At 60.8% G+C, this 22353-nt stretch overlaps 3 protein-coding genes across 5 annotated transcripts; 2 read left to right on the forward strand and 1 right to left on the reverse strand.

Moving 5' to 3' along the window:
* Positions 1–1257: 1257 nt before the first annotated feature.
* Positions 1258–3337, forward strand: SPAG8 (sperm associated antigen 8). Of its 2 annotated transcripts, XM_048931657.1 has the most exons (7): positions 1258–1331; positions 1513–1852; positions 2188–2362; positions 2441–2486; positions 2582–2696; positions 2781–2843; positions 2919–3337. In XM_048931657.1, exons 1-7 carry the CDS (start codon positions 1270–1272, stop codon positions 3051–3053), a joined length of 936 nt encoding a protein of 311 aa, XP_048787614.1. In that variant the 5' UTR covers positions 1258–1269; the 3' UTR covers positions 3054–3337. The 2 variants fall into 2 exon arrangements, with proteins under 2 accessions (XP_048787614.1, XP_048787613.1); XM_048931656.1 differs by having other exon boundaries at positions 2781–3337.
* Positions 3338–3638: 301 nt separating this feature from the next.
* On the reverse strand, positions 3639–12980 carry NPR2 (natriuretic peptide receptor 2). Its single transcript, XM_048931852.1, has 22 exons — positions 12260–12980; positions 9095–9294; positions 8902–9015; positions 8344–8479; positions 8155–8249; positions 7942–8074; positions 7768–7852; positions 7577–7697; positions 7074–7148; positions 6918–6995; positions 6697–6801; positions 6321–6392; positions 6082–6241; positions 5844–5999; positions 5591–5759; positions 5335–5481; positions 5056–5179; positions 4883–4951; positions 4641–4815; positions 4443–4541; positions 4260–4351; positions 3639–4185 (listed from the first exon to the last, which is right to left on the reverse strand). The coding sequence occupies exons 1-22, from the start codon at positions 12978–12980 to the stop codon at positions 4123–4125; spliced, it is 3189 nt and encodes a 1062-aa protein (XP_048787809.1). The 3' UTR covers positions 3639–4122.
* A 5305-nt stretch (positions 12981–18285) lies between these two features.
* On the forward strand, positions 18286–22289 carry LOC125686844 (microseminoprotein, prostate associated). Of its 2 annotated transcripts, XM_048931334.1 has the most exons (3): positions 18286–20241; positions 20856–20964; positions 21299–22289. In XM_048931334.1, exons 1-3 carry the CDS (start codon positions 20124–20126, stop codon positions 21483–21485), a joined length of 414 nt encoding a protein of 137 aa, XP_048787291.1. In that variant the 5' UTR covers positions 18286–20123; the 3' UTR covers positions 21486–22289. The 2 variants fall into 2 exon arrangements, with proteins under 2 accessions (XP_048787291.1, XP_048787289.1); XM_048931332.1 differs by lacking the exon at positions 18286–20241 and having other exon boundaries at positions 20532–20964.
* Positions 22290–22353: the final 64 nt, after the last annotated feature.

Raw genomic sequence — 22353 nt, forward strand, 5'->3', positions numbered from 1 at the left:
TACACTGCTTACCCCAGCCTCTCCCCCCCCCGCACGTGCAGAACACGCGCAGCGCACTCCTCTCGGAGCAGCTGCGGGCGCGGTTCCAGTCCATCCGGACACGTGCAGGGCCGCAACGCGCAGGCGCCCGTGGGCTCCCTGCCCCGCGCCTCCCGCTCCGTCCGCCGCTAAATTTAGCGCGGGGCGGGCGCTGGCGCAGCGCGCAGCCCACCTGGCACCGCAGCCTGGGCCCGCGCCAGCCGCCCGGGGACCGCAGCCGCCGGGGATAATGTGGGGTCTGTTCAGCAGGGTGCTTCTGCTGGGGCCCGGCTGGGGGGCACCGGCGGGTCCCTGCTCTCCGCGTACTGCTCGCAGACCCCCGAGGTTCCCGTTAGCAAGAGCTGGGCCCCTCCTGTACGGCTGGCAAGCAGCAGCAGCACAACAGCAGGAGGTTGACGAACGCCAAAAGCACTCCTTGGGTTGGGGAGGTTCCCAAAAATGCATGGGCGCCGAGACACCGTCTTCGTGCCACGCCGTGGGGAGCGCGGCGGGCGAAGGTCCAGAGCTGTTCTCATTCCTCAGCCAAGCACTATCGCAAATGACGCAAGTTCCCCAAAGAGATCGCGGGGGGAGGGGGGCGGAGGAGCAGGGGGGATGTGTCACCGGCACGCCGTGCCCAGATGTGCTTCGGCTCCGGGCCCCTCCACAGGGCTCCAGCACGGACGGCCCCAGCGGCTGCCGCAGCCCCGCTGCCCCCGCCTGGCGCAAGGCCGAGCGCCTGGGGAGGGGCCGCCGCGCTGGGGCAGGGGGTGGGACGTGAGGTCGGCCAGGATAAACAGAGGCCCCAGAGCCGGAGCGCGGTGGCACCGCCGGCGCACACCGCAGAGCGCTGCAATAACAGCCCGGGGCCGCCGCCGCCGTCAAAGGGCCCTTCTTCTGCCCGGCGGGGGGGGAGCGGGGCCGGCGTCCTGCAGGCGCTGAGGGCGGCTCGGCCCTGCCCTGCCTGCCCCGGGCTGTCACTGTGGGGTCGAGCTCGCAGCTGGGCGCCGGGCACGAAGGCCCCGCCCGGCCCCGCAGCTCGCACATGGCGCGGCCGCGCCGGCCTGGCTACGCCCCCTTTTGCCCCGGCCACGCCCCCTTTTGCCCCGGCCACGCCCCCTTTGCCCCTCTCGCTCCCTTTTGCCCCCTTTTCCTCCTGCCCCGCCCCTCGCTCATCCCCGCCAATGAAAAGCGCGCCCGCACGCGGCGCCGCCAATCAGCGCGCGGGAAGCGCGCTTGTTCACCGTCCCCATGGAGATGCGGGACGCGGCCATGCAACGCGGAGCGCGGCGGGGGCCCGAGACCCCCCAAGGGTGGGTCCGGGACACCGGGGGGGGCCGTGGGGAGCTCATTGGGGTCACGAGCCTTGGGGGTCTCCGAGGTCATTTGGGGGTTCAGAACACAGGGCACATGGGCGGTGAGAGGCTACCAGAAGGTGTGGAGCAGGGATCGCACCATGGGAAGCAGACCAGCTGTTCCTTTGTCCTCACGCAGGGTGGCTCTGACCGGCCACGTCGTTCCCGTGGACCCCGCAGATGGACCCGCGTGTGGGATCGGGCTGCGAGGTGAGGTGCTGCTGCCCATGGTGTCCCCGTGCTGCAGAGACATGGTGGCTGTAGCTGAGGAGCCCCAGGAGGCGATGACGACCCCGACTGAAGACGCACCCAAGGTGGTGGACACAGAAGAGGACCAACACGAGGTGCCGTTGACTCTGACCAAGGATTCCCCTAAGGTGCTGGTGTCCACAAACAAAGATCTCCCTGAGATGCCGGCAGAGCAGCTGAGACGCAGCATGCCACGGGGGACCTGCCTGATCCACAACTGGCAGGAGGAGGTAAACCCCCACCCCAAAACCAGCCTGGAAACCACTGCGAGCCCCTGCTCCCTATCCTGGGGATGCCCTTGAGTTTTGCAGGTGGGGAAGGAGCCTGACAGCGCCCACCCTGAGGCTCAGCTGAACGCAGGCAGGGAGGTTCAGAGGGAGGCTGCACTGGAGCAATGGTGCATGTTCCAGAAGCATCCATTTAGGCAAAAATTAGATGGAGGACACCCAAAATACCCACTGTGTGCCCCTAGACCCCTACATCACAGGGCTGAGGTTTTCTCCAAAAGGAGCTGTGAGCATTCTGGGACAGTGACTCCATGGTGCGCCCCACACTGTGTCCCCAGAGAGCCACCAACCACCTGGACTATGTGGTACCACTGGAGTTGGGCAGCGAGGGCTTCATCTACCGGCACGGTCACCGCGGGCTGCTGGCTCCCCTGCATGCACCAGTCTCATTGCCTTGCAGCACCACCAAGGATGCCTTCCGCCCACCCCACAGAATCCCACTGCTGGCACAAGGTGCAGCCTCAAAAAAGGGGAGAGGGGTTTTGGGGCAGAGTGGGGGGACATGATGCTGAGGATGCTGGCACCCCACAGGGCAGCGAGAAGCCATGCTGGAGAGGATGCTGTACCAGAAGTACCGGTGAGCCTGTGGGACTCCAAGAGAGGCCCAGTCCTTAGGGACTGCAACATTGGGCATGGGGAGGGGTGACCTGTGCACCTCCCACTGCCCTGTAGGCAGGAGCTGATGGAGGAGATCCACCCACCGCCTGGTTCCATGGAGACCCTCTCCACCACACACCAGGATTATCGGGCAGGAGGCTTCCAGCCCACACCCCCACTGACCACCCAGGTACTGCCTGCTACCCTGCATCCCGAAGAGGGGGTCTCTACACGACCTTCCAGCTCACAGGGGATTTCCCGTTTTCTTCTGCAGCCCCATAATTACCACATGGAGCAGCCTCGCAGCTTCTGGCTGGAGCGAGTCCACAGCGTGCCTGTGAGTACCCACACCCTGCCCCACCACCTTGCTGTACCCACTGCTCACAAGGGTCTCTGTATCTCTCCCCTCCAGGGTGTCACCTGCATCCGCACTGGGGACAGTCCCTTCCGTAGGAACGCCACCTTCTCCACCCCCATCACCGAGTATCTGGAGCAGCCTCTGCCCTATGAGGCAGCTACCCGCCAGCCGCAGCCCAGCATGCAATAAAGAGCAGGGGCGAGCCCTGCTGCTGGCTCCCTGGTGTTCTCTGGGATGTTCCCAGAGCAGGCTGCGGGGACCCCAAATCCCAATGCAAAGGGGCTCTCTGTGGGGCAGCACACCACAAAATGCGGCACATCCCGTGGGAGGTGTCCCTCCACAGTGTCCACAGTGGATGTCACATATCCCCATCCCTATTCCCAGATAGGTGACACCGCCCCATCCCTATTCCCAGGTGGGTGACTTGCATCCCCATCCCCAGGTGAATGACGTGTCCCCATCCCTGTCCCCAAGAGGATGACATGCAACCCCATCCTTATACCCTTGGTGAGTGTCAAGTGTCTCCATCTCTGTCCTCAGCCCCAGGCAGATGGTATGTGTCCTCATTCCCAGACTAGTGACACACATCCCTATCCCCATATTAATGACACGTCTCCTTCCCCATCTCTGTCCCTAGGTGGGTGATGTGTCCCCACCTCCATCCTTACCCCTGGTGGGGGATGTGTCCCCATCCCCACCTGCCCCAGGGCTGCAATTCTGGCCCCACACCCCGCCCTCCAAGGTCCACACCTCACTGGGACAAAGCAAAGCACAGGAGCTGGGAACAGCAGGACTAAGGGCAATTTGTATTTCAACAAAATAGTCTGTGCGCACGCTTATATTTACACCTGGGAAGGGGATATTTACAGGGCTGGGGGGGCTATATACATAGGGAGGTGTGGAGAGGAGCAGCAAAGTCTAAGCCTGTTCCACTCCTTTCCTCTCTTTGGGAAAGGGGTGAGACAGGTGTGGGGGGAGCTGAGTACTGAAAAGAGAAGGCAAAGTGCCCTGCAGGGCAGCCAGGCCCTGGGGACGGCTCAGACCCGCCGAGCCGCAGAGGTTGGGGATGGGGAGTCCGGACCCGAGAGGCTGGGGTGGTTGGGAGGCTCCTCCCACCCAGGGGCAGCAGGAGGCTTGGAGGGAGCTTTGCTGGTGCTGATGGAGGGGACAGGCGGTGCAGTGCTCACTGAGCCCCCGTGCCCCAGTACTGCTGCGGGGGGTCCTGGTGCACCCCAAGGGTGGGGGGGCTCCGCTGGGCTCAGACAGCTTTGGGATCTTTCCGCTCACCCAGCAGCCAGTACGTCCGCATCTTCCCCTTGCCCTGGGTGGGGGGAAATGGTCAGATCCCCCAGGACTGCGGTCCCCACGGTGCCATCCCCAGCACTGCATCCTCACCTTCATCTCCACATCTCCACGGAGCTCCAGCTCAAAGCAGCCGAACTCATCCAGGACTTCTTTGGTGGTGGAGGAGACATGGATCTTCAGGGCTGGGGTGGAAAGGGACATGGATGGGGCTAGGAATTGGATGCACCTGTGGTGCTCAAGGCAGGGTTGGGTACCGCCAGCCCCGTGGCTCACCCTGTCCATTGGACTCCATGCGGGACGCCGTGTTCACTGTATCCCCAAACAGGCAGTACCGTGGCATCTTCAGCCCCACCACTCCTGCGCAAACAGGACCTGGAGGCGCCGAGATGTTCAGGGGTGGCGAAAGGGCAGAGAGCATCCCACCATCTGCAGCCCGATGGTGCAGCAGCCTCCCAGCACCCCAGGGCTCACCGGTGTGAATGCCGATGCGCAGACGCAGTTGGTCATTAGGCCGGTGCCGGATTTTGAAGGTTTTGACGGCTTCCAGCAGGGCCAGGGCCATGCGGACAATCTCATGGGCGTGCAGCTTGCCATTGCGCACTGGCAGCCCTGACACCACCATGTAGGCATCCCCAATGGTCTCCACCTGTGGCAGTGGGGTCAGGGGGAGCGAGCACCCATTGGTACCCACCTTGGTGCCCCATACCCCTTACCTTGTACACGTCGAAGTTGTCAATAATGGCATCGAAGCAGGTGTAGAGGTCGTTCAGCAGCGTCACTACCTGCAAGCAGCACAGTGGGGATGGTGGCAGCAGGATGTCCCCAGCCCTGCGTATGGCACTGCAAGGCGTGGCAAGCTCCCTGCCCACCCCAGCCCTGCTCCCACCTGCATCGGGGTGCTCTCGGCCGAGAGTGCAGTGAAGCCCACGATGTCGCTGAAGTAGATGGTGACGCTGTCGAAAGCCTCAGCTCGCACCGTCTCCCCACGCTTCAGCTGCTCCGCCACAGAGCTGCCAAGGAAAGCAGGGACAGTGGGTGCTGGGGGTCCTCTCCTCAAATCACCCCTCCTCCCCACTCCTTTCACCAGCACCAGCACAGGGGGCAAGGAAGGACTCTTGTGCCCTCAGCCCCACATCGACCCCCAGTCCCATGCAGCCCCCCTCACTGGGGCAGGATCTGGTAGAGGAGGTTCTCCGCCTTGCGCTTCTCCTCCAGGTAGGCTTGGGTCCGCTCCTCCACCAGCTTCTCCAAGTTGTTGGCATACTGCTCCATGCGTGACAGGAGGTTGTCCAGGATGCTGGTGCTGCCCTCCCTGCAAAGACAGGGGCAGCTGGGCCATGGGGACAGGGGGCACCCCCCTGGTGGCAGTCCCCACTCCCAGGTGGAGCTCGGGCCACTGCACCCCACTCCCCAGCACCCACTTGTTGAATCTGCGGATGAAGATCTTAATCTGGCTGAAGTCAGGGCGCTCAGCAGGCTCCTGCGCCCAGCAGCGCTCCATCAGCACAGCCAGCTCCTCACTGTGCACCCCAGTGTCAATGGAGGGCCGGAAGAAGGGCTTCTGGCTGTTGCGTACCTTCTGCACAATCTCTGTCCAACAAGCAGGGGCCGATGGTGAGCAGATGCCCCCAAATCCACCCAAGTACCTTCCCATCCTCCTCAAATCTCACCAACCTTTTGGGCTCAGGTCCATGCCCTCGACGTAGAAGGGGCCATTGCGCAGGGCAATCTCCTGCACAATGATGCCAAAACTGTAGACATCGGCTTTCTGCATGCCCTGTGCAGGCAGATGGCCCTTCTGCAGCAGCTCTGGGGCTGTCCAAAGCTTCTCTGTAGAAACAGAGCCACAAGCAGTGAGGTAAAGCCCAATTCCCCTTCCACCCATGTCCCCATCCCCACAGTAAGTGCTCACTGGCATAAAGGGCATGTGTGTCCTCGCTGTCGCAGGGTGTGCGGAAACTGGCCAGCCCATAGTCAGTGATCTTCAGCACAAAGCGGCTGTCCACCACGCAGTTGGAGGACTTGAGGCTGCCATGGTGCCCAATTATGCTGTTGTGCAGGAAGGCCATTCCCTGTATCCGACAGAGAGACACTGTGACACCAGCACCCCTCAGCATCCCCTTCGAGCCAAATGTGCCCTCGCTCAGGTACCTTGACGATGTCATTGATGAGTGAGTAGCGAAACATCCAGTCCAGGTTGATGCTCTCATTCTCCAGGATGTCCTGGAGAGGCACAGTGGGCACCAGGACAGTGGCACCAGCACCACTTGTTGGCCACTCCATCCCCACCCTCAACTCCATCTCCACCCTTGTTGTCATCCTCATTCCCATTCCCATTTTCATCCCCACTCCCACCCCCATGTTCCCACCCCAGTACCCATCCCAACCTCATCTTCACACTCATCTCCATCTTCATTCACACCTCCATCACCATTGTTCCGCTCCAATCCCCATTCCCCCACCCTCATCTCAATCTCTCTCCCCATTCCCTTCCCACCTCCTCCACCCTCCCATGCCCCCCCACTACCTGCAGGCTGCCCCTTGGGCAATACTCAGTGACAATGCAGATGTTGGGAGGATCGATGCAAGCCCCAATGAAGCGTGTCAGGTGGTTGAACTGGATGTCCCGCATCTGAGGACGCAAGCAGAGCTTGGTGGGGACAGGCAGCACCCAGTCGCCCCACCACCACAAGGAGCAGATGCTGCACTCCAACAGGGCACAGACCCCATCCCAGACCCCACACCTACATGTTTTAGCTCAAAGAGCACCTGCCGCGTCAACTCAATGCGCTTCTTGTTGACATGCTTGATGGCCACCACGTTACCCTGAGGACAACAGAGGGGTAAATGCCCACCAGGCAGCCTTGGGAGATGTACTATCATCCCATAAGGGTGCAAACTGACCTTGAAGTGCCCAGTGTTGGCGAAGACCTGGTACTTGCCATGTGTGGTCATCAGTGAGCCATAGCTGGAGCCACGCTGCAGAGAGGTTGCATTAGAAACAGGGACCCCAGGAGGGTTGGTGGCACCCATGGAGCAGGGGAGGGGCAGGACAAGGTCTGGTCTGTAGGGTCAGCATGAAATCTATAGGCTATGTACTAGCGGGCATGGGGGGCTGTGGAGATGCAGCATTACAGGGGATGGAGGGCCACACAGGGGCTGGATGGAACATGGTGCTCCACAGGGACTCCAGGTTGTGGGGGAGATGGAAAGACATGAATGAAATGTGACTCTGAAGGGGATGGAGCACTCTGTAGGAAATAGATGAAGTGTGGCTCTACAGGAGATGCAGAGCTTTGCAGGGGATGGACGAACATAGGGAGTACAATATTACTCTGCAGGAGACAGAAGGGCTGTGCAGGAGGACAGGACAGGGACAGGAGAGGGGCAGAGGGCTGATATCTCACCAGGGACAGTGTGAGCCGGCTGCCTGCTCCCTTATGGTACCGCTCTGCACTCCCAAAGTGCAGTTCATCCCAGCGGATCCTCCACAGCATGCTGGCCAGCTCCTTCTCCAGCATCAGCTTCCTGAGGGGCAGCGTGGGTCAGCCAGCCTATCCCTACTGCCCCCACCTGCTGCCCCCTAGCCCGCACCCACCTGAAGATGAGGAAACTGGAGATGCCAAACATGACAAAGGTGAGCCCGGTGCCCAACGCCACGATGGCCAATGTGGAGAGCGGGGCTGCCATGGTTTAAGGTTCAGGTTAGGGGGGCTGCTATGGGGCTGCCCACCCTCAGGGAAGGATGGAGCGGGACAATCCATGCACCCACTTTTATCGCAGGAGGGGTCATCCACATCGAAGACGCAGGGGGGGTTGTCCAAGGGGGGAGCCCCCTTCACCCAGCGGATGGGCCGCCCCAGCCAGCGGATCTGCTTCTCTGCACCCGAGTAGTGTCCCACCACCTGCAGGGAGACAGCTGAGCCCAGCCCCTTCCCCCCAAGCTGTTTCCCAGCCCCCAGCAAGACCCCAGTGCTGCCCCCACCTCGTACTGCCCGCTCTCAGGGTCACCCATGGCCCAGAGGTTGAAGTCGGTGTCACGGTCGTTGTTGCTGTCCATGCTCACCAGTCCCGTCACCCCTATGGGACAAGCGAGGCCCAGGTGGGATGTGGAGGACAGGACCAATCCCTGCAGCCCACCTGCCCCCCCACAACCTCCTCTCCCTGCTGCTACCCTGGAACTTGCGGTCCCGCATCTTCTCGATGAGCTGCGTGGCGTTCTTCTTGGAGCCGCCCTCCCGCAGGGTCTCGTTCAGCACCATGGCGTACAGCAGCACCCCGTCGTAGAAGCACCCCGCCACCAGGTTCATCTGCAGGAGGGAGCTGAGCACTGCGTGCACCCCCTGCGAGCCCACAGCCCTGTGCCAGAGCCATGCACACCTCTACAGCCCCATAACCCCACATCAGGGCAACGCCCACCCCTGCAGCTCCATTACTCTGCAGCAGGCACACGCACATCTTGGCAGCCCTGTAACCCTGAACCGGTGGCATGCACACCCCTGCAACCCACAGACACGCACTGTGACCATGCATACCCCAATAAGCCCACAGTGTTGCCACACACAACCCTGCACCCCATAACGCTGTACCACACCCACACACATGCAACGCAGGGATGGCGCTATCTTGCACTGCTCCCACCAGAAGCATATGTCATCACCCTCCACCTCATCCCACCCTCTGCAACCCTATAGGGACAGTCCCCCATCGGCACGCAGCGGGACCTGCTCACCAGGGAGTAGTTGAGCTGCACTCCAAACTTCTGCTTGGCACGCAGGATGAGCTGGGTCTGGAAGTGCTGGTACTCAGGGTTCTGGGGCTCGTAGTAGGTGATCACCAGCACCGTCTGCAAGCGCATCAGCCCACGTCACACTGAGGTCCTCATCCCCACCCTCCACCCCCCCACATAGGAGGGTGCAGCTCACCTGGAAAGCCTCACGCAGCCCTGCATCCTGCCCTGAACCCTGCTGCCAGGGCTTGAAAGCATCGCGGGCGGAGTCCCCCCGCAGGCTCTCCCCAAAGACATCGACATAGAAGAAGACGTAGTCGCCATTGGTCAGGTTCTCACGCTGTGCCAGCTGCATGATGCGGCGCAGCATCTCCGGTGGCCCACACAGGTACACCACTGCCGGGATGTGGGGTGTCAGGGCACGGCTCCTACCCAGCAGAGTCATGGAGCCACCCCATAGTCCTGCCTGGCTGGATGTGCCTGTGCCACATCACCCAGTATGGGGGAAAGTGGAACTCCAGCACACGGTGTGGATGGATGCCCTATGTGCCACGCGCTGTGGAGTGTCATCACCTCAGCCCAAAGGCTTTGGAGAAGGGGAATATAGGGCTGGGAAAGGCGTCAGGGCCATGCCCCAGAGCCCGCTGGGGAATCCAGGCTGAGGGAAGGGACAAAAACATGTTTGGGTTTGTGGTCGGTCGTGCGGCAGGAATGCGCAGGTTCCCGGATTCCAGCACCTTCGGCCGGCCACAGCATTAATTGGAAACAGAGCATCTGCTGCTGCGACCCGAGAGCCAAGGGGGTGCCCGGGCCCCGTCCCACCACTCCCACCACCCCACAGCTTCATGACTGCGGCTCTGCTAATGCCGCAGGGACACCGAGATGGGCGATGTGTGGCGCTGGCAGCAGGTACCCTGCTATGCAGCCAGGCACCCCATGGGCTGCTGTGCAGAGAGCGTCCGGAACCCCCCCGAGCAGGGGCCCTCCTGCCACCGCCTCCTCCCTCCCTCCCCCCGGAAAACCAGGGCCCCCGCTCCAGCCAGCCTGGCTGGGAACCCACGATTGAGCAACGGGGGAGGAGGCGGCGGGCGCCGGAGGAATGTCACGCTCAGCCGCTGGCCCGTGCACAGCCCTAACCCCAGCACTGCTAGGACTGGGTGCACAGCGACGGGGGACCAGGGCTGGCATCTGCATCTGTGGACACTGCACTTGGTGAAAGCCACCATCTGTGGGTGCAGAACCTCTGGAGAGTTGCACATGGGGAGGGACAGGCACTGGGACACAGTGTGGCACATGGCAGCCCAAGGGACACGGAGTGTCCCTTCAGGGGGCTTCTCCATGGGGCAGAAACCACTGGGGCTTCCTAATGGGACATCCCCCCCCAACAAACACAATGTCTCCCCTGTGCCACCTCTTGCCCCATCCCTCAGTCCTTGGGGACACCACGTGGGACTGTCCCTGGCGGTGACAGCTGGTAGCAGATGGTGGCATGGCCGCGCGGGGGCTCACATGGCCACAGCCCCCATTGCGGGGGGGGGACGGAACTAGCGTGGCTCCTGAGGCCAGAGATGTGCAGAGGGGTCGGGGATGTGTGACAGGTGCCACCCAAATGGGGAAAACACACGGGGCTGGCAGCAACACCGAGCAGCAGGGGACAAACCCCAGTGCCCACCCATGTCCCCAGGCACAGGACCTGCGCTCCACAGGCAGATGCCCTGGTAATTCCCTCGTCTGCAGCTCTAATTATATCAGCCCTGCTGTGAGCAGCAGCAGCAACGTGGGGCCCAGCACGTCGCCCTCAGGCCCAGAGAATGGACATGGCAGCACAGTGCCTAAAGGGCAGGTGCGTGCCAGCCCCTCTACTGCCATATGGGGATGCAGCCACCAACCCCTGTGCCTGCATTTGGGGCAGCAAACAATGAGGATGGGGAGCACTGGGGGGCACAAAGAGGGACGAGGCTCTCCCCAGCCTCACCAAATCCACACTCCTAGGTGATGCCAAAGCAATGCTCACCGCAGGGCGCACAGTAACAGTGCGCCCCATGGCCCACACAGCATGGGGCAGACCTAGGGGCCCCACGTCCCTGCCTGTGCTGCCTTGAGCCAGGGGCACCGATCGCATCAGGGTGATTTACAGCTCCAAGCCGGAAACGTTGGAAGCAATCGATGAGCTGAGCTTTTTCCCTGCGCGCTTCCTCACCCCAGAAAGCCATCGGCTCAGGGCTGGGGGCTCACAGCTCCCTCAGGCACAGCCCTGCCGGCCCATCTGGCTCCTCTCATCCTAGCCTCATGTCCTTCCTAATGACACAGCATCTTCAGATCCATTAAGGAGCACTGCCTCCCCGATCGATATGCCCTGCTCATCAATAATGGAGGAGCAGCTGCCTGCCCTTGCTCTCCAGCTGCCTCCGGAGCCCCTCCATTTCTCACTGCGCCCAACAGAGCCACTCTCCTGGGGCATTCCCAGCCTCATCCCCATCCCTCTGCCATGGTCACAGCTGGGGACCAGCACCAAGGGGGGGATCCATGTGCCAGGCTGTGTCCTCCCTGAGCAGGGCACATCCATCTCACTGTGCTGGCACCAGAGCCACTGCCTGCACTGCCCATCAGTGGCCACGTCTGCACCATCACCTCCACCTCTAGGTCCAGCCTGCCCTTGGTGGCCCAAGCCACAGGGTGCCACCAAGGTGCCACCATGTCTCCTGTGCTCTGTGAGGGACTTCAGGCAGGGACTAGGGGTCCTGCAGCTCCTCGCCCTAACCTGGATACCCCGATGGCACCAAGGTGGACTCCAGGTGCTCTAGGGACAACCTTGTTCCCCCACTGCACCCGATGCCCCATGCCCCCCAGTCTGCTGTAACCTCCCTCCCCCCCACCCGTGCCCTACATTTTGCCCACCCCACACTACGCCTCACACGGGTCCTACTGCATCCCAAACCCATCACTGTGCCCCACAGAGGTCCCTCTGTGTGCCCTTCCACTTGCTGTGCCCCACAAAAGTTCCCTGCTGCCCACTTCTAGCTGTGTTCCACACAGGTCCCACTGCGTGTCCATCCCCTTGTGGTGCCCAGTCTGGTGTCCCCATGCTTTGCTGTGACTCACACGGGTCCCACTGCGTGCTCAGATTCTATGAACCACGGGGTCCCCAGAAGTGTGCCCAACCTCTTGTGCCAAGCACGGGACCAGCTGTACGCCCCATGAGCAGCCCCCCCTCCCTCTCCATCCCCGCACCGCACCCCACCGAGCACTATGCCACGCTCTCGGCGCGGCTTCTCGCCCCGCGCGGGGCCCACGTTCCCTCCTCATCCCGTCCCGTCAGTTCGGGCCCCGCCACCCCTCCCCGCACCGCGCCGCCACGCACCGCGCCCGCTGGCCTTGATGAAGTGGATGGCGGTGTCGGGGCCGCCTTCGTCCGGGGAATAGATGTGGTGCCGGACGGTGAGGTTGCTGCCGTCCTGCAGCTCCTGGAAGACGCCCTCGATGGTGAAGTAGTAGGGCCGGTCGTCGGTCTTGCGGTCCACGTAGAGCAGCGCGGCGCGGGAGCTCCAGTTGAAGTGGGCGTGCAGGTGGGAGACGAAGGCGCCCAGCTTGGGGGCGGAGGGCCCGGTGCGCACCGTGGTGCGGTAGTGCTCCCGCTTCTCGCTGAAGCCCACGGCCACGGCGCCGGCGGTGATGAGGGGCAGCCGCCAGTGCGAGGCGAAGCGCCCCACCGAGGCGGCGGGGTAGACGCAGCCCGGCCCGAAGAGCACGTCGGGGTCGTGGTAGAGCTTCAGGTCCACGGCCTTCAGCGGCGCCACGTACTCGGAGCAGGCTCCCCCCAGCTCGGAGCTCATGAACTCGACGCGCACCGAAAAGGGCCGCGGCAGCAGCGGCGGTTCCCCCCGCTGCAGCGCCTCCAGCGCCAGGCTCAGCGCCGGCTCCACGCGCGGCCAGGCCCACGCGTAGCTCACGTTGCGCTCCGGCAGCACCACGGCCACCGTCAGGTTGGCGCCCGCCCCGTCGGGGTTCGCCGCCCGCCGCCCGCCGCCGCCGCCCGCCGCCGCCAGCAGCGCGGCCAGCACCAGCGGCAGCCGCGGAGCCATGGGCCGCGATGGCTCCTGCGCCCGCCGCCGCCCGCGGCTCCTCCGTCCGCCGCCCCGCCGCGTGCACCTCCCCCGGGCGGGGCCGCCCCGGGACGGGCAGCTCTCCCCCCCACCCCTCGCCGCCCCGCCCCGCACCGCCCCCTGCCCTCGGCCCCTCGGCAGCGGAGGCGGGCGGTGGTCGCGCCGTCGGGGCGCGGGGGTGTGCCCGAGCCGGGAGATGGGGAGCAAGCGCGTGGGTAGAGGGTGGGGGAGTCGGGGAGGGGGCTAGGGTGATGGGGAGCTTGTGAGCTGGGGGTCCGAGTGCCACGGAGGTCCGAGTTCTGGGTAGACCTCAGCGTGGAGGGAGTGGGGAGTTGGTTCCGGGTGCTGGGGGTTCTCAGCGCTTGGGGAGAGAGGAGGGTGAGTGGGTTATGATGATCGAGGTACGGGGGTGTTCAGCGTGGAGGTACTGGGGAGGGGATCTGGAGTGCTGGGGATCTCACCATAGGGGAATCGATAGGGGTGCCCCGGTTCTGGGGATACTTAGACGTGTGGGTTGGGGAGGTGGTCCCGGGTGTTAATGTGCCACAAGACTTGGGGATCGGGAGGGGGTGGGCTGCTAGAGGTCCCTGTTGTGGGGGGATTGGGTGGACGAGTTCGGGGAGGGGGGAGACGTGGTGCAGCGTGAGGAGGTGGTCACATGGGAGAACTTGGGAGTTATTACGCAAATTCTGGGGTCCCCAGCGTAGGGCGATTAAGTGCAGTATCTAAATTATCGGTGGTCTCCACCGTGGAATGGCTGGGAGGGGTACGCACGTCTTGGCGGTCCCCAGCGTGGGGGCACTGTGGAGGTGGCCCTGAGTGCCCGGCGTGGGGGTACCGGGGAGGGGATGCTCTGTTTCTGGGGGACCTCGTCAGGGGATGGTTGGGAAATGGGGAACCTCGCGTCCCCGCTGGAGAGTCCCTGTGGGTTTGCGGGGTCCCACGAGAGCTCTCGGGGGAACACGGGGCAGGGACAGTTCGGTGCGGCGTGGCAGGAGCGATGGGGGGGGGGATCTGGCAGGGCCCCGCTGGGGGCAGCGTGCCCGCGCACATTCCGCACATTCCCGGGCCCCCCACTCAGCGCCCCGCGCCCGCCCCACGCGTGAACGCGGCGAGAGGATGGGCGCAGGCGGGGGCGTGGTGGGCTTGCGTGGGTCTGGCTGCCCACGCGGGGCCCTCGGCGAGGACATGGCTGCAGCGGGAGTCCGTGTCTCCTCCGGAGCGTGGACAGGGCTTCTCCTGCCAGTCCCTCTCCAGGTGTCCCCCGACACGTCCCCCGCGCGGCCTTGGGTTACGGATATAAATACCGGCGGACGGTGAAACCCGACCGGGAGCGGCGCGCTGGGGACCGAAAGCTCTCGGTAGAGCATCAAAAAGCAGCCCCGCCGCCGTCCCTCGTGATGTCTCCGTGCCGCCAGGGGGGGCCCGGGGAGCGGCGGCCGTGCGCTGACGTCGGACACCGCGGAGACAGGGATAGGGACAGGGACCGGGAGGGGAGCGGAGCGGCGCGCACCGCCCGTGATGCCGCCACTCGAACACACAAGCGCGGGCTCTGTGCGTGCCCAGAGCCTTCTCCAGCCCCGTGTTCCTCGTCTTGCTTTTGGGTATTTGCAGCCACATCTCGCCTTCCCCTCACACGGAGTTTTGTCTTTTTCAGTGTCCGTGCAGGAAGGGTTTGCCCTCACCCCCAGCTGCTCCCACTGCCTGCAGCGTCCATCCTGGAGCTGTGCCAACCAACCTGCTGCCTGTGGCATCCTGTGGTCCCTAATGGCACACGTGGGTGGCGGTGGGACTGGTGGACTGCAGTGGGCCATGCGTTGAGCACCATGGGCACAGCACTGCTCCACAGAGCTCGTGCACTATCTCATTTCCCAGGTTCCCAGAAGGCAAACACAACTGCTGGATCCTTAAAGCTGCTGATTGTTTAATTGGTTAAAAATGTGTTTCCACCTCCTGGAGTGCAGCGAGGCGAGCAGGCGGTTGCAGAGCACTGCCAAGTGCCTTCACCTCTGCACCGAGAGCAGGGCCAGGAAGCTGTCAGCCCCAGGAGGTGGCTGTAAAGTGTGTCAGGCAGCAGGTCAGGACAGCCGAGCTGGGTGGAGGAGCTGCATTGGACATCAACATAGTGGGGATGTGGGACACTGGGGTACAGAAGGCTGGAGCTGAGGCACAGCATGGATGGAAGAGGCTCATCCATGAGTCCCCATCTCCCTCCACTGAGCTACTCCAAACACCCCCTCATCCCTGCCATGAGGGGAACATCTCCGAAAGATTGAGGCTGCTCTGGCCAAGAGTTCACAGGCTGCTGCATGAGCACCACAGAGGAATGGGCATGCACAGTGAACTGTGCATTATGGGCTTCGCGTGCTGCAGTTGTCAGGGTAACCTGAAGGACTCCTTGTTTGTGTTTGGGTTCTGCATGCCAACAATGGGAGAAAAAATGAGCAGAAGAGAAGATTGTGAAGAGAAAAGCATGGGTAATGTGGCAGCTGTGCTGTTCCTCAGGTTCAGATCAGGCAGAGGTCTCAGTGTGCTGGAATTTGATGTCACCATGGGAAGAGCCACCAGCATCTTTCCATGCTCCAGAGTGAAGGAGGGTCCCCACCTCTGTCTATAGGGTCCTGTCCAGGTCTCTACTGTGGCTTTTTCTGAGGGGTGTGCCCAAGTGCCCAACACTCTTTCTTGGGGTGCTGCCATGAGTCCCGGCTATCAGTCGTGATGTGCTGGGGCACTGTGGGTCTGCAGAGGGCTCATAATGCTGGAGCTGGGCTGCATGGAGCAGGGGGCTCTGATCCTGACACTGGAGAAAAATCAGCAAAGATCAGCAAGAGCCATTGAGGTTGTAAAAACCCCCAGTGTCCACTGCAGGTGTTGCTGGCCCTGCGGCACATAGAAGTGTTGATGTCACCAGACCAAGTGGTTCTACCGGCCCCAGTGGTGTCACCAGCCTCACTGATGCCACCAACACCAGTGGTGCCACAAACCCCAGGGTTTCACCAACCTCATAGATGCCGTCAGTCTAAGGTGCCACCTGCTTTACTGGTGCCATCAGTCTCATTGCTGTTACCAGTCATGATGGTGCCACCAGCCTCTGGTGATGCTACCAGCCTTACTGGGGCCACCAGCCCCATTGGTGCCACCAACGGTTTTGGGGCCACCAGCCTCATTGATGCCACCTGTTGTGGTACCACCAGCAGCGGTGATGCTACTAGCCATACTGATGCCACCATCTCTGTTGTTGCCACCAGTTAAAATGGTGCCACCAGCCTCATCGGTGCCATCCAGCCTTGGTGGTGCCATTAGCCTTTGGGGTTCCACCAGTCATATCAGTGCCATCAGCCTCTTTGAAGACACTGGTCCCACTCGTGCCGCAGTTCCGGTGGTGTCACTGTAGTGCATGCATCCCTAGCATTGCATCACTTTCTCTGCCACAGGCACACATCACTCGCTTGGTCCTGGGCCTGGCAGGCTCGTGGCACTTTCTTGGATAGTGCAGTTCCTGCGCAGCCCAGCACTGATCTCCCAGGGTTATTTCTGAATCACAGGACAGGAAGCATTTAGAGGTTTAAGCCGAGATGAATAATGTGCTCATTTCCTTGTGCCGACTACAAAGCACCTGCTCCAGGGGATTTATGGAGTGCCACTCTCTCGCACTCACGGCACTGCTGCCCACCCGGATGTTATTATTTTCTTGGGATGGCTGGTGGGTGCCAAGGCCTGTTTTCCCAAACACTGTGCACCTTCCCATCATTCTTCTTAGGAAAAGTGGCTGAAGGCAGCAGTGGGGCACATCAGGGTAGCCCCTGGTGCCAGAATGTGGCCCCAGGCAGGGTAAGGTGCACAGTGCCTTTGGGTGTCAGCAGGTGTGAGGTGGGAGCATTGCAGGAACAGGTGTCTCCAGGGCATGATGCTAGATGGGGTGACACAGGTACAGCAGGGCTGCAGAGGGACGAGCAGCTCCTCTCTGCGGGCAACTGTGGCAAAGGAGAATAAGGGGTGCTTGCAGCCACTGGGATAAACAGGCTGGAGAGGGCATGGGAGAAAAGGACGGAGCGCGCTGGAGAGGGATGGACCACAATGGGGAGGAATGGAGCATTTGGAGAGGGGTGAAGCATGAGGACAAAGAGTGGAGTATGATGGAGAAAATGGACCATGTGGAAGAGGAATGGAGCATGTGGAAGAGAGATAGAGCATACTGAAGAGGAACAGGCTGTGAGAGTGAGCAGCTAAGCACGATGGAGAAGGGTGGACCACAGTGTTGAAAAAGGATGGACCATGATGGAGAAGAATGGAGAATGAGAGCAGGAATGGAATATGAGGACAAGAATGGACCAAAATGAAGAGAGATGGACCATGACAAAGAGGCATGCAGCATGAGGGTGAGCAGTAGAACATGAGACCATGAAAAAAGGCCAGAGGGTGGTGGAGCACTGGGAGCACCAGGGAGCATCAGAGAGCTGGGGGGGCTCAGCGTGCAGTCCGAGTTGTACCGGAGAACAGAGCCCAGCCTGAACGCCAGCCCAGCCCCTGTGAATAATGCAACATTGAGGTATTGATTATGCCCCCTCCACTTTGTCCTCTTTCTGGAGCAGCAGCCGCACAAATCAGGCTGACACTGACCCAGCTCGGCCCAGCGATAAGTTGGGTCAGGCTTTTTTTTTTTGCTGCTTAGAAAGAAAATAAAGTGCTTGTGGGGAGCAGGAGCCAAGCTCACCAGTGCCTAAAACAGCAATCGTAGCACTTCCTTGGATTTATGGTGTTTGCTTTCACAATGCCAGCCGGGATCCTGTTTGCTTCCTGCTCTGCAGCTGCAGCCTAAGCTGAAGGCTCAGGAGATTCAGGTTTTATAACACTCCTGGATCCTGCCGATGGCAACTTGTCCATCATCTTTTACGACCCGCACACCTCCTGTGAGGCTGGGCTGGGCCACTGCCACCCCATCCCATTGCCCACCTCCGGCTGCCCCTGGCAATGGGGTACCCTTCCCAGTGCCAGGCACTGTGTGCAGGGGCTGAGCTGCACCGGCACGGGCAGGTTGCTGAGACAAAGATGTCACCTTCTGCAATGTCCTGGGATGCTCGGGGCTGATGGCAAACACCAGAACTGGGCACCCCGTGTCACCTCAGGGACAGAGCAGGGTTGCACCACACCACAGCATCCCGCAGCCCAGCTCTGTGTGCTCTGTCCATCCCCATCCCCTGCCTTCAGAGCCGGGATCCCCAGCTGTGAGAGCTTGGCCACCCCACAACCACCCCTTCTCCAGATTTTTGGTGTCCCTCTGGGAACCAACCATCGGGGCCTCCAAATGAAAAGCACAACTTTTGTTTCACGTTTTCTCTGCTCAGTGGTGAAACGAAGATGGATTAGTTCACTGTGGTTGCTAGCGTGCTAGACTCCTTTTCCCAAACACACAATAGAAATATTCATTTACCGCTCTGACGACGGAGACTTTTATCCTCCTTATATAGTAACAACTCTGCTCCAGAGGGCGATTTTCATTTGTTACTGATACACTCCTCCATCCCTGCCCACAGACTGTGGGCTGTAGTTTATCCATGGATACCCCAAGCTCCTCTGATTTATTACCACCTCTTCCAGCCGATAGCACATGCAGCCCTCTGCCTCTCCATTTCTTCCCTTGATTTGAGATTTCTCCCTTTCCCCCACCCATTTGTCCAACACAGTGTTTTAATGGAGGGCTGTGGGGCGGTGGCAGGGGCCAGGGGACGCCAGGCAGTGTGGGGACCTGTGTCCATAGAGGGATGTGCCTCGAAACCCAAAGGTGGTGAATCCAAAGCGGATAGAAGGAAGTGGGTTTTTTTTTTTTCACTCCCTGCTTAATTAGGCTGCCACAGGAAAGTGCTCAGGCCAAAATTTAGTGGGATTCAAGGAAGGATTGGACATCTATGCGGATAACAGAAATATCCAGCTATAACAGTGGATGCCAACACAAATTCTGGAAGGGATATTAAGCCTCACGCGTCAGGGTGTAAACCTATCCCAAACAAGGCAGCTTAACATTGGGCAGATGACCCACATACGCTGCTGCTGCTACAGCTGCCAGCAGGCAGGACGGTGGCCTTGCTCCCTGCTGTGGCAGCACCTTCTGCAGAGGGCAACGAACCCCTCTGGGCAGTCACCACTCACAGTGCCCCACACCTATTGCCCACACCTTCCATCCTCTCTCCTTGGCTGCAGGTAACAGCCTGATCCTGCAACCTGCAGACAGACAGTGCAGGCAAGGGACTGTGGTAGCCTTCAGGTACATACAGCCAAGCCCTTTGTTCCCCTCTCAGGTCACCTGCTGGCCAAATACACCCAATTTCATCCCTCTTGTCACATCCCACACATTCTGCAGTTGCCTAGCTTCTGGAAGGAACTGCTCACCTCTGGCATCTGCAGGTGCTGCAGATGGATGGCATGGCCCCATGCTCACACTGGCACCACCAAGCTGAGCCTCGGGGACATTGTGGACATGCAGGGCACTGTGCCACTGGGAACCACTGCACTGCCTGCCCTTGGCCAAGGAGACCAGCCCTTACCCACAGTCTTCGCTAGAGGCTTGGAGAAGGGGGAATTCACTCCATGAGCTGAGCGTGAGCAGCTCCGCACCCAGCAGGGAAGCACCGGTTGTCAATCTGGTGCCCATCCCCCTCCACACAATGGGATGCTCGGACACCTTGCCGCGATGCAGCATGACAGAGGGGTGTCTGGAGCTCTCCCACTGGTTGGGAGCCAGGGCTGCCCAGCACCATGCCAAGGGCAACCTCACCAGGGTGCCTTGGATCTTCCCTTGCCACCGAGCCCTGCACCCACAGGGGCTTCCAACTGGAGACATTTCTGGAGGGCATGAATCAGCTTTTCACAGCTTGTTAAAAATCTTGATCCTACCTCTTGTTTTCATGCCTTTCAAATCAGGAAATGAGTTTTACAACTTTTCCAGTGGGGCACAGCTGGTGGCCAGGGTCGTAAAGCTGAACTTTATAAATATCTCTTGTTGGGATCAGGGGAAGAGCATTAAAAAGGCAGAGAGAAAGAGAGAGAAAGAGAGACAGAAGGGAAAGAAGCTAAGGAAAGAGAAGAAAAGCAACTCGGCAGGACTGCTAAGAGCCCAGCTCAACGATGGCCATGGCCCTGAGAGCGCTGAAGACGGCATGCACCTGGGGCAGGCTCTGCCTCCTTCTCTCCCTCTTCCTTCAGCTGCCAGGCTCCCAGGCCAAATGCTACTTCCAGGCTAAAGGTAAGCAGGGAGGTGAGTTGGGAGGATGTGGATGCTGGGAGAATGCCTTGGCTTTCCCCAGGGCAGCTGGGCTCAGCCCTGCAAAGAGCTACACAGGCTGTGCTGAGCCTAGGAGCACAGTCGTGGGCCAGTGATGACTGGAAGGCGCAGTCTATAAACCACAGAACAGCTCCCCAGGGTTCTGGCTGAGAAACAGCTTGCTGGGCCATGAAGAGCTCCTGGCAGGAGCCTGGCTGTGGGCAAGATGTGGCAGGCTGTGGCAGGACCAAGATGTGGCCCGGCTGTGGCAGGACCAGTAGCACAGGGAGGAGGGCTGCCCTCCTGTCCTTTCAGGGGTGAAGAGATGCTGAAATTCAAAGCGACACTGAATATGATTTCTCTGAGAGCCAAGAGTCACCTGATTCTGCCCCAAGTCAGCAGGATGGATATGAGCATCTCCCTTTGCGTTTACTTGAGCTTCCCAAACCTGCACAGATGGCAGGAGCGGCCACCAACTGTCTCCCATGTCACAGGGAAGAAGGGAAGCAGCGATATACCTGTTTCCTTTCAGGGCAGAGGGATGCCGGTGGGGCTCCCACACACCCTCACACTTATTGCCACTATTTTCTTTGCAGCTCCCTGCGAGTATGAGGGGAAGCAGTTCTCCCTTGGGGAGTCGTGGCTGAGCACCAACTGCCTGCTGTGCACCTGCCTGCACCCCATTGGCGTCGGATGCTGTGAGACGTGAGTGAGGGATGCTGGGGATGGGCAGCAGTAGGGCTGGCGGTGGCACTTGTGACAGACCAACCAGTTGAGTCCTGGGGACCGTAGAATCATAGAAGGGCTTGGGTGCTTGGGTTGGAAGGGACCATAAATATCCTTGTGTTCCAGCCATAGTTGCCAACCATAAAATCAGGCACTAGATCAGGGTATGCAGGAAGTAAGGGATGGCAGTGGAGTACGAGGTGCTACAGAGGGTTCTGTGGACATCAGACAGGCAGGAACTGGCCTGGGAAATATGTGGGCTGCTCCCTGGCACCTGCCAGAGGAGCTGACAGCACTCTGCCCTTTTTTTCAGCACCCAGCACCCCATTGACTTCCCCGACTGGTGCGAGGCCCACTATGACACGCAGACCTGCCAGATCTCGGTGGTACAGAAAGCCAACCCCAGCCTGCCATGTGTGAAGAGCGTGGAGCACGAGTGGGGCTCAGCCGGCACCCCTGAGCCACTGAACAAGGTGCTGGATGCGGGGCTTAGCAGATAGAGTGCACGGCCTTGCTGTCAGCCCCACTCCCCCAGAGCACACCTCCTGCATGCTCCACACCTGCCCCAGCCTGTAGACACCACTGCAGCCACCTTCCAGGGAAACCACTATCCATGTACTGAGCTAACATTTACACCCTAGCGCTGCCACAGTACAGCTCTGCTTCTGCCTTCAGCTTCCTGAACTCAGCTGGGGCCCCTTTCCCAGCAAGGCACTGCTCTCAAGATGAGCGGTGAGGTGGGCCAGGCACACAAGCCCCCAGCAGGACCAGCAGGCCCCGAGCTGTGATTTTTGGGGGGAATGCAGATCCCCAGGGATGTCCACCGAGCTGCACAGGGAATTTTCAGCTCCAGAAGGACCACAGGACCAAATTACACCACATCCAGCTGCAAGTGAAGCAGCTCCCACCAAAACCCCAGTTCCCTTGCCTGCAGCCTCTGGCATCTCAGTGGGAAGCATAGCAGTCCTGAAGCATGACATGCTTTGGCCAGCCCCTTCTCTGCCTGAGTGCAAGAAGCGTAACCTGCTTCTTGAACCACTAATGTCCATGCTCCCACAGCTCCTGTGACCAGAACTCTGTGTGCTAGCCCTGGGTAGGCAGAACACTGGGCATATGAGGAAAACAGCTGTCCCCATGAGGAGCCTGGCCCGCTGTGCAGGCTGCCCCACTTCAGCTGCAGGAAGCTGGGTGCCCCGCTGGTGTTCAGAGAGCTGAAGCAACCTGTCTGTGCGAGCGTGGAGCTGGCTGCCCTGACAGCCTGCCCCAGCTGGTGCCATGCCTGTGCTGTACAGAGCCTTGTGTAGATGTTTCTGTTCTTGCAATAAAGGTATTAAACAAAGTGGTCTCCACTCAGTGACTATTGAATGC

The sequence above is a fragment of the Lagopus muta genome, chromosome Z (assembly GCF_023343835.1).
Source record: "Lagopus muta isolate bLagMut1 chromosome Z, bLagMut1 primary, whole genome shotgun sequence".
NCBI lineage: Eukaryota > Metazoa > Chordata > Aves > Galliformes > Phasianidae > Lagopus > Lagopus muta.